Genomic DNA, 16,763 nt, shown 5'->3' with positions numbered 1-16,763 from the left:
GCTGGCAACCAGTTCAGGGTGTATCCTGCCTACTGCCTGTTGACAGCTGGGATTGCAGCGAAGAAAATGGATGGATGGATGGATGTCCAACTGTAGTAACTGGAAATATGACAATTAAAATATGGTAACATTTATAATGTGGTGTGTTTTACTTTGAAGCTGGATGCCTCATGATGATAACAAACACAGTGGAGATAATGGACAAGTACCAATACACTTTCATTTTTTTTTATTAACTGTTTTTTGATAAAGGGACAAAATGGGTGTGGTAACAGGATTATGTCAGAAAACACAGACAGTGTGGTTTTCTTAATACAACTCAACAGGTACTCCATATACAACTGAAATGAATAAAGAGCTTGATTTGTCAAATGACCATTGGCCACAAATGCAAAATAAATGAAATGATACTCTTAACAAAAATATAAAATAAAATTAAATCAAAACAAGCAACCATCCCATGTCTCTGTTTTAAACAGAGCATATTGGTGATAATAAATAGCAACTCCCATTGTAAAAGATAAAGTTCAAGTTCAAGTTACAACAAACAACTCTCAGAACAGGAATAGAAAAGGCTGATAACAAAATATTCGCATTGCCATTTACAAAAATTCTTAACTCAAGCAGGCTTCTCCACGTCTCCCAGGTCAATTTTAAATATGCTTAGCATATGAAAGTATACCCAATCTAAATATAAAGCACCATTTTGTATTTGGCAATGAAAAAAAAAGCAAAACATTGAATTTTTTTTAACATATTTATTTTGATACTTTTTTTTTGTACGGCGTGTACTGCATATTTTTTTTTTTTTCTCTCTACTTGTTGGAATGTTGTCAGGTAGGTCAGAGAAACAGAAGCACACAATAGAACAGGCCAATGTCAGCTTGTATTACTGCATACAAGAATGGCAGCAGGATGGAAGGAGGGTCGGAACCAAAAACCAAAGAAGATATGTACAACGACCTCTGCGGACAGGGAAGAGAGGAGCGGCCATCATATGACCTATAGCCTCCCAATGCCACGCGCTTTTACCGTTTTTTATTTTTTGTATTGAGTTTTTCATTTTATCTCTTTAAACATACAAATAATTTGCACTATATTATCCTGCCAAATTAAAAAAATATACCGTGGCAGTTTGGGATTTTTTCCACTACCAAAAAAGGTATGGTACCTTTGAGAGAGAACAAGCAACAGTTAAAAATACGAGCCTCAATATAAATACTATAGTGCCTACTCTAAGTGAACATTGAATTCAAATACAGTTCTAGAAATACAGAAAAATCAACCATAAATGTGTTTAAGCATAGGAATTGACATGTATGTGCATTTTCCTATATTTTATGTTCTTTATATTCTCATATATAATCTTAGTCATTTCCCAAATGCAAATTGTATTTCAACCTGAAGAGCTGTGAAGAGCCAAGGCAGAATAAAATACAAAACCATCACAGAATTTTTTTGTTTAATTTTTCTTTTCTATGTTATCATGTCATATATACTGTGATCGGTGTCTTGAACATCACCAAGACGCTGAGGAAAAGAGAAACGACAACAAACTTAACAGTTTCCCCTAAAAGACAGTGAAGTGTCATTTCCGAAACAAAAGAATGTTTATTTCCATACCTATAATTACAGGAACATTTATACAAAAATGTGAACAACAACATTTGAGTGTTTATTGTCCAGCCGACAAATTCAATCGATTATCCAAGACATTGATGGCAAGAATGAAACAATGCAGCTCTTCACCAAAGTCATCATTAAGGACTAAAGCTGCCAGTGGACCTAGAGTCCTTTTTAAAACAATCTCTGAGAGCTGTACATTTAATGTACAGACCTTCTTGAAAGAGTGATTTTTCTTGACCCAGTAGACACCTGGGATTTTCGAGGTATCACATTGACAAATGGTCAAATGTAAAATGGCAAGGGGTGAACCAGTGGGACCCCCCCCCCCCCCTTCAGTGTAAACTTTATTTTGGAATTTGAAACAGTGCACTTCATGTCTTTTAATTGACAATGTAGTATTTCAACTCCAGCCTGTCCACCATTGCAAATGTGTGGTACAAAGTAATAGCCCTGATAGTACTTCCAGGTTGAATGACAAGTGCTTGACTCATAACAGCTTATAAAGATATCTCCTCTTCGGTTTCAAAGCAAAAAAAGTATGTGCTCTCCTTTAGCCTATGCATACTGATTAAAATCACATTTCGATCTTTTTAAGAACCACTGCGTATTGATGGATTTCTTTTTTTTCCAATTTATTTTGCTGGAGATCATTGTTACAAACCCTGTTTTGAAGAAATGAAGAAGTAATTGCCTCTAGTCCCCTCACACGTATGGATTTTCAAGTTTGTCGTAACGTTCTCTCTGTCTAGGGTCAAGGTATTTCAATGCTCTCAAGTCAATATTAAAGGTCATGTATTACTTAACGTGCTGTTTAACACATCAGAAATGAAAGCATGTAGCAGGTTTGTGCTAACTCAGAAAAATTATCACTGGTATCCCCTCAGATTCAGGATTGTATACTACAGATTACCATTTTTTTCCCCTCAAAAGTAGCTCCTTAACAGAAACAGAACTACACAAATTGAGATATCCACTTTACTGGTCATACCATGCTCCTTTTGAAAGCCACATACTGAAGATAAGACCACTGAGCATGTATTAGGTAGCGAAATTGTCATTAACTAGGAACAGAATCATTGATTGGGAGGTGTTCACAGACCATTGGGCCAGGCAGGTGCTTGATGCAAGGACCTTTTCTTGATGGTTTCAACAGCCTAATGGGGCCCCCAAACTTATTCCAGATAAGATTATGGCCAATGTAGTCTTAAAATATCAAAGGCACTCTTTCTTACTCTACCAAATGATAGTACGATTTTGAAAGTCTTTGCACACCCTTGCGTTATTGAAATTTGACTGCCGTTAAAATTATCCATTTAATTATCAAACCAATGCAGTACTTTATTGGAACCCTGTGTGAACATGGCATCTTTTAGAAAGATCCGGGTAAGTGCATTTCCAGGGGTTCCAAAAGAGGGTCATTTTCCATGTAACAACACAAAACTGTACATGATATGTTTTACAGGGTATATGCAGCTTGGGTATACTGTATCTTTCTTGTCTTTTCTCTTTTTGAAGAATAAAAAGAAAGAAAACATAACAAGAGAAAACAGCAACACATTTACTAAACAAGTAACTAACCAGGGACAAGTTCTTTTCTTTTTTCATTTCTTTTTTTTTGTTGTTTTTGATTACCAAAAACATACTATGCATGCTGACAAATTCTTTGAAATGAAAATGCAAAACTAAAAAAATAAAATAGTACACAACATGTAATTTATTGCACAAGAAAAAGGCTCAAAGTTTTGCCTCAATGCTAGAGTATTGCCCCGATACAGATCATGCATTCAATGGATAATGAATACGGGGGTGTCCTGGTGTGGGATACATGGTCTTAACTTTCCACCAGCCTGGTGAAAGTGGAGTTTGGGATTTGGGGCAAAAACTGCAAGAGTCGAGAAATAAACAGGGAGCTAATGGCAGACAGCTGCAGGGAAAAGGTCCCATTGTTCAGCTTTCTACTCTGACTTTATTTCTGTACTCAATGGACGGTCACTGTGCCATTTTTTCATGTGTTTCTCCAAGGTGCTATACACACTGAAGGGCATCTGACAGATTTCACACTTGTATACATCCTTGCCCACCTGACCGTGGGTTTTCATGTGACGAGTAAGTTTGGAGCTCTGGGCACAAGCGTAATTGCACAGCTCACACTTGTATGGCCTCTCCCCTGTATGACTGCGGCGGTGCACAGTCAGATTACTACAGTTTTTAAATACCTTGCCACAGTACTCGCAAGTATCACTCCTTCGACCATCCTTGGAGCTCGGCCTCCCAGGACCCCCAAGATGAGGTGTGCTACCCCCACTTCCTGTACCGCTGCGACCTGACATCCCACCATCGAGTTCCCCAGGAGGGGTTGAGAACCGCAGGCTGCCGTTCTCTGAGGAATGCTCGGACGAAGAGGCAAAGGGCGATTGTCTGGAATCTCCAAAGTTCAGAAAAGGATCCTTGAGCTGTCGAGAAGCAGCATAGCCAGCAAGCCACTGCGAATAGACGTTCTCTGTGTTCGGGATTGTGGGAGTGGGCAGGTCAAATTCTTTTTCCAGCTTGATACGTTTGGAAAAAGGACTAAGTGGACTTGGGCTACCCAAAAGCAGTTTTTTAGAAAGGCAGACAGAGGCAGATTCATTGGGAGATGCTCCACGTCCGTTTACAGTTGAAAGTGAGCCCTCCTCGCCATGATTTGTTTCTGACACTGAGTTGGAATCGCACATCTCCCGATTTTGTGGATGTCCCCTGTTTAGGTGGTGGTGGAGGTGGTTCTCCTGGGCAATGGCGTTCCTTTTGTGTGCATTGAGTGCTTCGGTGAAATGCTGCATGCTAGCAGCAAGACCCATTCCCTGCATTACCTCAGGGAGTGAACGTGGAATGGACCCCTCATCAGTCATTCCACCAAGTCGGGTTCCAATACCTCCATTGTTTTCATGCGGACGTGCAGTTTCAAGGTTCAAGCCAAAGTGGTAGCTATTGTTTCGTCGAGCTACCCTCTCCCCATTGTGAACTTCCTCCTCCTCTCCTTCCTCTTCTTCTTCCTCCTCTTCTTCCTCCTCCTCTTCTTCTTCTTCTTCTTCCTCCTCTTCCTCTCCATTCTCACGTAGCATTCTGTTGTTTTCACATTTCAGCTTGGCCACCACTGATTTAAGGGCATTGCTGGCACTTCCCATGTGTTCACTGGTACCTGGCTCTGGAGAGGAAGCAGTTGAAAGTCCATCTTCTGACTTTCCTGTGTTTGGCGAGGAGGATTTGTGCATGTGAGTTTTCATGTGGCGCTTCAACTTACTTGCCTGTGTGCAGGCATGGTCACACAAATGGCATTTGTACGGCTTTTCTCCTGTGTGGCTGCGCCGGTGCACTATTAGATTACTCTGAAACTTAAATGCTTTTCCACAAAACTCACAACACTTTGATTTCATCGGCGTGTTGGACGACGGTGTTGCCCCTGTAGAGGGAAGAGGAGTGGTAGGATTGGTCTGAGAACCCACAGGGGACTGCATGGATCCTGGCAGAGGTGGTGGGGTTGCAAGGTATGGAGTTTTGTTACCCCCTCCACCTCCTGTACCTATGCTTCCCACAGTTGTCTGGAATGGCTGGAGTAAGCGCTGCATGGGACCAGGCCGGCTGGGGGATAGAGGGGGAGTGGACCCTGAGGTGTTCCCCGCCAGTTCCCGTAGTCGCCGTGAGAAATCCATTGTTGGAGGGGGCTCCATGGGAAGAGGAGGATTGAGGCGCAGCACCCTGTCAAAGGCACTCGGGTGGTGGGCTGCCAGCGCCAGTTCCTCTGGGCTCAGGTGGTGGGGGTCGAGGTGGTTCCTTGGAGGTGGGCTAAAGATAGGTGGTGTGGGAGGAAAACGCTGATGATGGAGTCCACCACCAACCCCAAGTGTACTTCCTGCTCCCACACTGTCCCTACCCCCTGAGCCTGAGCCTGGGATCCGAAGGAGATTGAAAGGACTAGCATCAGGAGGCAGATGGAGGCCATGAAGTGGAGGATGAGAAGGGCAATCTGCACCCCCACCCAGGGAGGAAGGCCCACCCATTCGTGGGGTGAGAGGACTACCATGTTCACTCTCCAGATAGATACGGAAACCGTGAGAGTTCTGGGCGTGCTGCAGCAGAAACCAGGCACTGCCGTATGACTGCTTACATGTAGTGCACGTGTAGGTTGTCGGTTCTTCTTTTCCTGTGGTGACAAAAAAAACGTGTTTGAGAGGAGATATTAAGAGAAATGAGTTCAGTGAAAATAAATTTACATTTCCAGACTCCGTATTGATAACCAATACATATTAAAGCTTCAGTTCTGTTCATCCTTCACCATCAAAGCTATCCCTGTATAGAGACTATTATTTTCTCAATAGTGATAGGCATGAAACACTAAGACTTGGCTAAACCAATCATTCTGTGGAACCTTAGGCCTAAATGTTACAGCTATTAAAAGCATTTAGCACATGGTGTTGCAGACTTTGGAAATACAACAGTACCTCTTATTAAGGTCATGCCCCACATGAGTTACATGTGAGAATATGGTGTTGATGTTTGTTTCACTGTGTGTTGTTCTTTTCTCAGACCTTTCTAGAACAAAATGTTTCCCTTGGCACTAAATGTTTGTCCAGCAGCCGAACAAAGGAAGAGCTATCCTAGTGTACTACCATTTTCCCTTCTCATTGATCCACCAAAACTAAGCCTTGCTGACAAACACTCATAATTTTAAATAATATTATAACTATACTAACCACAAGAAAAGAACAATATGGATTAAATGCTAAAGAACGTGCATGTTGCCATTGAAATTATGTATTTCAGACGAGAAACCATAATATGAATATACAGTGAACTAGTCGTAGCAATATCAGACTGACAAAAATAAGAATGTTGCATTCTACAGCAATACTTTTTTTTCTACATTCTCTGATTTGTTTTTGCATCGAGAGTTAATTAGATAATCACCATGTGAACATGTTTACAGTATACAGGTGCGTTTCTCTAAATTCAGTTGTACAATTCATGTTGTCTGTTTCAGTATTTCAATACAAAATGATTTTGACTGATTCATTCTTTCAGTATTGTATTGTATTGAAAATCACTTTGGTTCGTATGTAATATTCTAATTCTTCACTTCTAATGCATTTGTAATCTAATTGGGATTCTCAGCATGGAGCCACACAGCCTTCAATTTGATAAAAAATTTCGACAACAAACGAGCCCAGTCACTCTGCCATTTGGATCATCTAAACAACACGTCATGAGAGAATGTACGAGCTGAAAAGAAGTCAGAAATCTGATCATAATCTAAAATAGCAATCTAATTACATTAAATATATTCCTAAATGCCATGAAAGCTTGGATTACTTTTTATGGCTTTGTATCTCAACCTTTATTGGGTCAAGTCACAGTTTCCTGCCTATAATTATATTTCAAAAGAAACAAAAACTAAAAACACAACTGCAAAGGTAACATCTATCTATGTATGACCGTTGTCACTACAATTACGGTGTGCACATTTAAAAAACAAGTGTTTAAATTATGTGTTCAGAACAGCATATTCTGTCTTTTTGTTTCAGTGAGATGCATTTTCTTTCCAACACACACAGTTTTCCCACATGGCCAGAACAGGGGCTGCTAAATTATGGATCATTAAAATTGGCACAAATTACCACTAATGTGGCCACCTGCATCAGATTTAACCTCTGAATATCATTTGCATTATCATTGCAAGACTGGGGATGGTTAATTTTATTCAATCATTAATTTTTCCTCCTGATTAACTGGTCAGTCCATTTATTAATTTTGTCTGTTATAGTTTTCTGAGGATTGGATGATGCAGTGGCATGAACGACTCCTGCATGTTCGATGCATCAGTTCCCAATTTTTTTGTTTTGTTTTTTTGTAGATGTGCTTACGAGTCATCTGCCCATTTAACGCATGACATTCATTAATTCTAAAAAAAAGAATCAAAAGAAACAGGTAATTTATCATGTTTGTTTCCCCAAGTAATTACAGTGTCATACTGTCATACAAAATCCTGAGTGTGTAGCGCCATAGATGCATACTAGCGAGACAGCTATTTCCAAATACATAAAATATATAATTTCCAAATACATATAATAAATATACAATATTGAAAATAATTGAGTTAACAAAAACTAGTAGTGGGTATTTTTGTGTAGAACTCTCAAACTAAGATGTTCCTTATACACTGGTAGCTGTGACTTCTCACTGCATTGAATCAAACTGTTAGCTTAATGGATTTTAGAGTAGCCAACTGCTCTACTCTGTCTCTCTGCAATAAACTCCCATCAACTACTTCATTAGGGAAACTCTCTGCCATTCTGAGGGAGAAAAATTAAGTGAGAACGTGCAATGAAGACAGAGAGATGAAGGCAAGAGGACAGAGGTGGGAAAGTTGAAGTAAGACTTCATTTCAAATGGAATACAAAGATGACAAACATGCTACAACTGGGTAGGTTGAATAAATCAGGTGTAGTATTAGTGTAACAGGAAGGAAAGATGCGGGTGGGATGACATCATGTGAGTCTTTACTCGAAGTCGCGAAATGTCAAAGCTCCTGGGGAGACTCTGGGGAACAGACGCTCTCACTTTCAGAAACGTCCTAACACTCAATATCAGCCATGCTACGATGACCGGCTCAAGTATTACACTCTATTACACCAAGGGCATTGCTTGGATACTTAAGTGCTGCCGGATGGGAGAGGGAGGAATGAGAGAGATTAAGGCAGCTTCACTTGTGTTACCCCCTGTGTCTGTCTCTGTGTGTTCATATATGTGTGTGTGTCTGTGTGTGCGTGTGTGAAAGAGAGAGAGCAAGTGAGAGATAGAGAGAGAAAAAGAGAGAGAGAAAGAGAGAGATTTGAACATACAGTGAAGAAAATAAGTATTTGAACACCCTGCTATATTGCAAGTTCTCCCACCTAGAAATCATGGAGGGGTCTGAAATTTTCATTGTAGGTGCATGTCCACTGTGAGAGAGATAATCTAAAAAGAAAAATTCTGAAATCACAATGTACAATTTTATTTTTTAACGATTTATTTGTGAGGCGGCAGGGTGGCTCCGCTGGAAAGCGTTGGCCTCACAGTTATGAGTTGCTGGGTTCAATCTCAGACTTGCCTGTGTGTTGTTTGCATGTTCTCACCGTGCCTGCGTGGATTTCCTCCGGGCACTCCGGTTTCCTCTCACATCGCAAAAACAGGCAACATTAATTGGACACTCTAAATTAGGTGTGATTGTGAGTGTGGCTGTTTGTCTCTATGTGTCCTGCGATTGGTTGGCAACCAGTTCAGGATGTACCCCGCCTCCAGCTCATTGACAGCTGGGATTGACTCCAGCACTTCCCGTGACCCTCATGAGGATAAGTGGCAAAGAAAATGTTTGGATGGATGGATGGATTTATTTGTGTGATACAGCTGCAAATAAGTATTTGAAGAGCTGAGAAAACCAATGTTAATATTTGGTACAGTAGCCTTCGTTTGCAATTACAGAGGTCAAACGTTTCCTGTAGTTGTTCACCAGGTTTGTCACACAGCAGGGGGGATTTTGGCTCACTCCTCCACACACACACACACACATCTTCTCTAGATCAGACAGGTTTCTGTGCTGTCACTGAGAAACTCTGACTTTTAGCTCCCTCCAAAGATTTTCTATTAGGTTTATGTCTGGAGACTGGCTTGGCCAGCATTCATATGTCCTGAAATTTATATGTCTCAAATTTTACATTTAAGCTTCTCATTCACTACTTTCTTACACTTTTATCCCGACACCTTTTTATATGGGTCAGTGCAATTCAACAACTGTGAACTCCACCCACAATAATAAAAATATTGTTGATTAAGTAATACCTCTCTGACAGTGTCAGTCCAAGTTTGTTGTATTTGCTGCATAAAAGGAGGAATGTATATATATTTTTGTAACTGACAGTATCAGATCATCCAAGTGGTGATAATGTGGCCAGCTGGCATGGGTTCAATAGCGTTTAAATTAATTATGAGTGGTTTCATTACGCAAATCCACAATGTTATTGAAAGTGTTTGTGTTGCAAACTTTAAGGGAGGCAATGTGCACCCAACATTTGCATCGATATCAAAGATGGCTCATAGTTGCCACTTTTAAAGGGTGATCAATAAATTGTGATGATTACTGTCCATGACTGAAACAGGTAGAAGTATCCAAAACATTTAAAACTATCCAATGCCCATGAGTCTGTCAGAGTAAATTACTTGTACCGTCGAGGGTCATTTGTAATTTTAGATTATCTTTAGAATGTACCACACACTGTCCATTCTGTGAATTTTTTACTGGCCTTCATCCAATTATTTTGTCCTATAAATTAGCTGGATTGTCATCATTAAATCTGTTCAGAGCAAAACAAAATGAAAGCATCACTGACACCAAGTCCTGGCCACCAGTTAAGATAGACTTTCCAACATTTTTAGAATTTCATGAATTTGATCAATTTCTAGAAAATTAGACTTAGATCAGATCTTTTTGTAGAAAATGTTCACTCTCTGACTTCCTTCCTTCTTGCTCATTTAATATGTTTTTTTTCTCCTTAAATCCAAGCGCTCCTCTCCCCCTACTGTGTTTCAACTCATCAGGGCTCTTTCGAGGCATCCTTGACCACTTCTCGCTGAGGTAGTAGTAATTGATGTCATGGCTCATTCTCGAAATAGGATTAAGAGCGTATACTAGCAGTGATGCTTAACACAATTTGGGATTTAAATCTGAGTCTTTAGCCTTTCCTAAACTCATTTTTTTTTAACCTAAAACAATTTTAGAACATCAAACTCACTGCTGGTAATGAACAGACAAGTCCTTGTATTCTACTCTTGATAAATGAATCCCATTCAGTATTAAAACTTTATTACTGCAGTTATGTGAAGACCTTGTCAAAATGATTTTGTGTTTCTCTACACTTACTATTTAAAAATTACAAAAATGTTCGTTAAACTTAAGAATGCCCGTTGGCTAGTTTAAACCAATTCTGTTATAAAACCTTAAACAAGACGTTATTGAGGAAACCATTTGACCATGCTTCTTATGAGTCTTTCTGTTAAATTATTGCCTCTGCTCCTCAAAACTGGGGACAGTTTTCAGATTACAAGATGAATTCCAGGAATAAATTATCTTTCTAACATATTCCTCCTCAATCACAAAGTCTAGCGCAAACAATTGAAAAGAAAGCAGAGGCGGTCAGTTGACTGCAATGACTCCAAATGTTCAGGAAGAGCATTGAAGGATGGAAATTGGCCCATATTCACTCACATCTTAAGACTACCCCACCAAATTGCATTTAAAGGTAGTGTTTTGAATGTACAATATATAATAAAAGTGTTAGCGCACTGAAAAAAAAAAACTAGCTCTATGGAGTGTAACCTTACAGTCATTATGTAAATTATCATTCTCTATTAGAGAAAGACAAAAAAAATAAAATTATAATGTGTTGAATACATACCAATTTGACTGAAACCAATGAACTTTGGCCTTAAATTATTTTAACTCTTCAAATTTCAGTTGTTCCAAACAGTAGCCTGCATCCTTGATAATCTTTGCCAGCTTTTTCTGCGTGAGACAGTATGAATACATTTAAATTAGACAAAACAACAATAGAGAGCTCCTTGGCTTGCATGGCTGTGCTTGCGAACGAGTGTGTCTCCATCGTGGCACTAAATAGCCACACATACTCCCTCGCATTCCGAGCAAAAAATATCAATTTCGTCTGTCCGGGTGTATGTGTTTGTGGAATATATCAATACCTTCTGTCTCTGTGTTTAGAACCCCTGCCGGGCTACAGACTGTGGTATCCGCAACTCTCTCACTTGCAATCTAGTGTGTGTGTGTGTGTGTGTGTGCATCCATGTACGTGTTTGTATCAATCCACCATGAACCTTTATAGCTGCAAGGTTTTTTTTTTCTTGATATCACACACTTACAAACTATACACAGTATGTCACACACATGACCCCCCCCCCCACACACACACACACAACAATGCATCTTGTAAAGTATGTTTTAACGGCAATGACTGCCCCTTCAACTCATTGTTTATAAATGTAATTAAATGGAGGTGACCTTTACAGGGACATTGAAGTGCACTGTGGCAGTACGCTTGTCGGCATGTTCAAGTGAGCGCGTGTCCGTGTGGAAGGCTGGCACCCCTGATCGCAGTGACAGCCTCCACTTAACCCGAAACTACCGTAGTGAAATTGCAGGTCAGCCAAATTACAGCATTTATGCGAGCGGGGAGAGGAGAGAAAGAGAGAGGAGGGAAGGAGGGATTGAAAGACAGAAGGTGGTCCTCAATGTGTCTTTGCTTGTGTTGGAAGCTTCTTAACTTGGTTACACAAGTCTTGAGTTAACAAACACCCACACGCACACACAATTGTTCTTGTGTGGGCCACTTCCAGAATGCAAAATCTTGCTTTCAACTCTTGATCTCTTGCCTTTTCATCAGATTTAATTTGATCAGTCTGTGATGGTTTGGTCTTTACTTGGGCTGAATAATTTGGGCTTTCATTGATTGTATACAGCTGACTTGACTTTGACATGTAGAACTTTTATATGGAGGAGAAAAAGAACAGGAGGTAGTTAGGTTTTTTTTTTTTTTTTTACACATCTATGTACAATATAAAACTTCTGTAAAAGTGCTACTTGTTTAAAAGCACACTGTGTTCTATTTTCATCAATGGCAGCTCTGCTGCAGAGGAGATAAACTGGCTTGTCTTAATTTTTGTGAAATTGGAAGGCTCGCTGTGAGAGTTTGCAACAAAGTGGGCATACTGGCGCGATGAGGGTGTGTCCTTTGACATCCGCCTGGCAAATGAAACTCTATGATAGCAGAAAGATGACATGTACTTACTTCCATTGCTGATAACATGTCTAACTGCCGACACAGCTCGTCTAATTGGGTTTTGGTGAATGTGATCGGTGCACGGGCACACAGATTCTGAGCTCTGTGGACACGGGTGGTGGTTGTTATTGTTATTAATTCATTATTATCATTATTGTTAGTTTTTGTAATTCATCCCAATGGCTAGCATGGAGCTGTTGGGGAAGCACATGCAGAAACTATCAGAATTGGGGAGAGATACATTGTATGAAATTTGCACAGACCTCCCTTTTATAAAAAAGTTCACTTAAGCAAATCTACACAATTAAAAAAACCTGGTCCAACCCTGCTCCATACAGATTTGCACCGTTCAGCATGTCATATTTATAACATTCGATAATATAGAGCACATTTTTTTTTTCTTCAAGACCAGTTTCCAAAATACACTTGCTCAGACACAGCGACATACTCGCGCACAAATATGGACACACATACACAGGAGCACACTATCATTTTCATTACTTGCCATAAGTGAGAGAAGAGGTTGGTAGTCACAAATGACACACATGTAGGCTAGTATTGAACGATCTGCAGATACCGGCAACTGCTGCCAAGCACGACAATTCAGTCATCAGTGTGAATGTGTGTGTGGTTGTGTGTGTGTGCATGCTTTGTGTGTGCTGTAGTGACCGCAGTAGGAGATCACTTTGAGCCGAGCAAACACCTCAGCTGGACGGGGGCCCACACACAAACACGCTCAGGACTTTGCTTCCTATCGTCATCTAATCCCTCCTCCGCCCACTTGCCTTCATCCCTCCATCTGTCCATCAACACTGCATACAGGTGGTTACCTTCTCACTCTGTCTTCTTTTACAACTTTTACTTGTCCACGCCCATTAAGTTTAAATTCTTTATCCCTTTGCATTATATATGATTTCACCGCAGCATGAAACATTGTAAAATAGATATTGTAATGAAAAATACATATAACATTATTCACTTCAATGTCTATACAAAAAAATAAATATAAGCAGAGAGCATGTCAACCATGCACAAAGTGGTCGCCGTATTGGCTGCATCTTCTGTCCATGACATCACACTGGGACATTCACCGTTGAAAACATGCTGTGCCACCTACTATGGGAGACAAATATGCCCTTCTGACATGGAAGCTCATTTCGAAGAAGAGAACATCTCACAACTGAGTGAAGTGACCGGGGCAATATTACCCTATCGTTTCGAGCCATATTTAGATGATATGCAGATCACGGTCAAACCACATGCAGCCTCCCTGTCCAATCCACCTCCGCGCGGCAGTGATAAAAACAACGCCGCCTGCGAGCAACGACTACGCCAAGGCCCGACCACCACGCCGTCCGATCCACTTCTGCGGCAGAGATGAGCCACCGTGGCCCGGCGCCGCGATGAGCCACCCTGGCACATCCGCCGATCACGGCTGTGGCACATCGACACATTTAGTACCCCGAATTTACGGATTACGTCCGCCCCCAACTATTATGTTTTTTTCGTAGCTTTATACACACCTACCTGTCTTCCTACTCTTCCAATCACATTTATGTAGACATAGTATTGTGGAATTGTTGTTGGTAGAATGAGAAAGTGGGATTCCAACACCGCAGTGGAGTATGTTTGTCTCTATACTTCAGTCCAGCAATTCAATCTATTGCTCCTTTTCTTCCAGTCATCCCTCCATCTTCCCAGGTGAGAAGCACTCAACGACAATATCTTTTGTATTCATCTCAAGTCCAATCGATAGAGGACATAATTAATACAAATTTATGACAGGAAGCCATCAGCAATTAAAAACCTTTACGTTCCAAGTGTGGTGCGAGTGAATGAGAGGGGAGAGAGGGAAATATGTGCCATCCTGCCTTTAACACAAAGAGTCTTTCACAGTCTCACTGCCGACCTTGAAGAGATAAAGTTTTGGCTGCAGCAAAAACACTTGGATTCAAGATCCCTCCCCTTACGGCATCCAACCCGGTATTTTTTAGATGAGGCCATAACTTCAAGTGGGCCTTGGGTGTATTTTGGGATCTTTGAAAGCATTGTATTTTAGAGGCCAAAAAGCCTTGATAGTCTCATGTTAAATATGAGAATGTTTAGTTAAAGTGTGTGTTTGTGTTCGCAATAAGCACATTGAGTGTAAGCACATCTCTCACCTGGCTTGACTCTCAAATGATTTTAAGTGATATTCCATTCTAAATTAATATGATGGTGGTCTATCCTTTGCAGCGGTAACACCTTTGACTCTCCTGGGGAGGTGTTCAGGAAGGTTTAGGCTTGAGTTTATGGGAATATTTGCCAATTCTTTCGGGAGCATATTTGTCAGGTCACCCACTGATGTTGGACGAAAAGGCCTGGCTCACTGTCCACTCAGAAATCAACCTGAAAGTATATACACAAACAACAAAAATGTTGGAGCCAAAGAGAAAACTACAGTCTATATCCACATGTTCCTTCAGCGGTCTGAAAGTGTCAAATTAGCACTGAAACGCGTGTATCCCTGACTTCAGCTTTCAAGAAGCAGGCAGTGTCCCTCAGCATTCCCGACTACAGTGTGGAGTCCAACCAGAATCGCTAACACCTGGATGAAGTTTACAAAAGTCATTTAAATGCTTGAATATAGCTGACCTGATGAGAAGGTGGAGCAACTGGTTAGAGTGTCTGCCACACAGTTCTGAGGACTGGTGTTCGAATCCTAGAGGAGTTTGCATGTTCTCCCCATACCGGCATGGGTTTTCTCTGGGCACTCCAGTTTCTTCACACGTCCCAAAAACAGGCCTTGCCTTGGAAATTCAAAATTTCCATTAGATGCAATTGTGAGTGTGATTGCTTGTTTGTTTCTATGTGCCCTGCGATTGGGTGACAACCAGTTCAGAGTGTACCCCGCCTCCTGCCCGAAGATAGGTGGGATAGGCTCCAGAACACCAGCAACCCTTGTGAGGATAAGCGGCTCAGATAATGAATGGATATAGGTGACACCAGTTAGAGTTTATGGTCCCTAAATCTGGCGTGGCAGGTGACGCAACTCTGAGTCGGTGTTTTGGTAATTTCATAGATGAGTGCAGGTGGGCTTAACTGAGAGTACGAAGTTTCCACCACTATGGGAGTGTTTGCAGCAAACTTCAATAGCTGCCAATCAAAGCAGCTCCTTTCATTCCCTTTAAATATTGCACAATGACATTTTCAATGGAGACATCTTTGGACTGAGGATGATGCATAATTGTCACTGCTCTGGCCGGTGTGGCAGCAGACAATGTGAGGTGGCATCTTATTAAATTCAGAATGAGCTAGAGATAATCACTGACAACGTAAATACTGCATATCTGCAGATCTCAGTATATGTCCCCCTGCACCCCAATCAAATCGAAATTGCATTTGAACCAGCAGTCTCACTTGCACCAAGTTTAGATGTAGTTTGACCAGGCATGTCTTCAGATGGATATTCTGGCACAAAATTGTCCCGCGCCAGACATAATGTGACTTCAAAGACACTCCCTCTGCTGTGCTGGAATGGCCAGTTTGGCACAGACCACTCAGCTGAATTGGCAAACCTTGTGCTCGCAGGAAACTCAGGAAGCTTCAGTATTTGCGCCCAAACGCAGATCCACCCATCTACGAAAATGGGGTCTTATGGTTTTAATTAAGACACCATGGTGTGTGACTGGTGTGACATCTGCATCACAATTCTGCGCACCGGGTTTCAAATCCCAGCCCTACCAAGATCGAAAATGGTTGGATGAACACTAATTCATTAAAAAAATTATGTTAGAGGCTTTGACATGTCTGCCTGGTTATATTCCAATAATTGCCCTGTTAAAACCTGCACTTTTCTATTTTCATCTATAGTAAGCTTATGGAAAATGACCATTTTGCTTCTTTTTTCACATTGAAAACCATTATTGTATCTTTTTTTTGTGAAGTGTATGATCACACATTGGTCGAGGTTAGTACATCTGCCACACGGTTCAGAGATAGAATGTTCTCCCGTGGATCTGTGGGTTTTCTCAAGGAACTGCTGCCACATTCCAAAAACATGCCTGTTAATGAGAAACTAACTTTCCCATAGGTGTGCATGTGAATGTGAACGATTGATTGTTTATATGTACACTGGTGGCTCGCAACAAGTTCAGGGCATACCCGCCTATCGCCCGAAGTTAGCTGAGATAGTTGCCAGCACACTGCTAATGATATGCTATATAAACTAGATGGATGGATGAATGGGTGTAATGGTATTATATGCAGCTATTTGTACATTTAAATTCCCACCTCTGG

General features: G+C 40.9%; 1 protein-coding gene across 2 annotated transcripts in view; it reads right to left on the bottom strand.

Moving 5' to 3' along the window:
• Positions 1-244: 244 nt before the first annotated feature.
• bcl11aa (BCL11 transcription factor A a) overlaps positions 245-16,763 on the bottom strand; it is a 48,478-nt gene continuing 31,959 nt past the window's right edge. For both annotated transcript variants that reach the window (XM_061837718.1, XM_061837719.1), the window contains exon 3: positions 245-5,806. In XM_061837718.1, the coding sequence (XP_061693702.1) occupies positions 3,582-5,806 (2,225 nt within the window). In that variant the 3' untranslated portion in view covers positions 245-3,581. The remainder of the gene's footprint in view (positions 5,807-16,763) is intronic.

This window comes from Syngnathoides biaculeatus, chromosome 12, assembly GCF_019802595.1.
Source record: "Syngnathoides biaculeatus isolate LvHL_M chromosome 12, ASM1980259v1, whole genome shotgun sequence".
In the NCBI taxonomy this organism is placed as follows: Eukaryota; Metazoa; Chordata; class Actinopteri; order Syngnathiformes; family Syngnathidae; genus Syngnathoides; species Syngnathoides biaculeatus.
The sequence above is the reverse complement of the archived record's forward strand: the minus strand, read 5'-3'. Positions and strand labels throughout refer to the sequence as shown.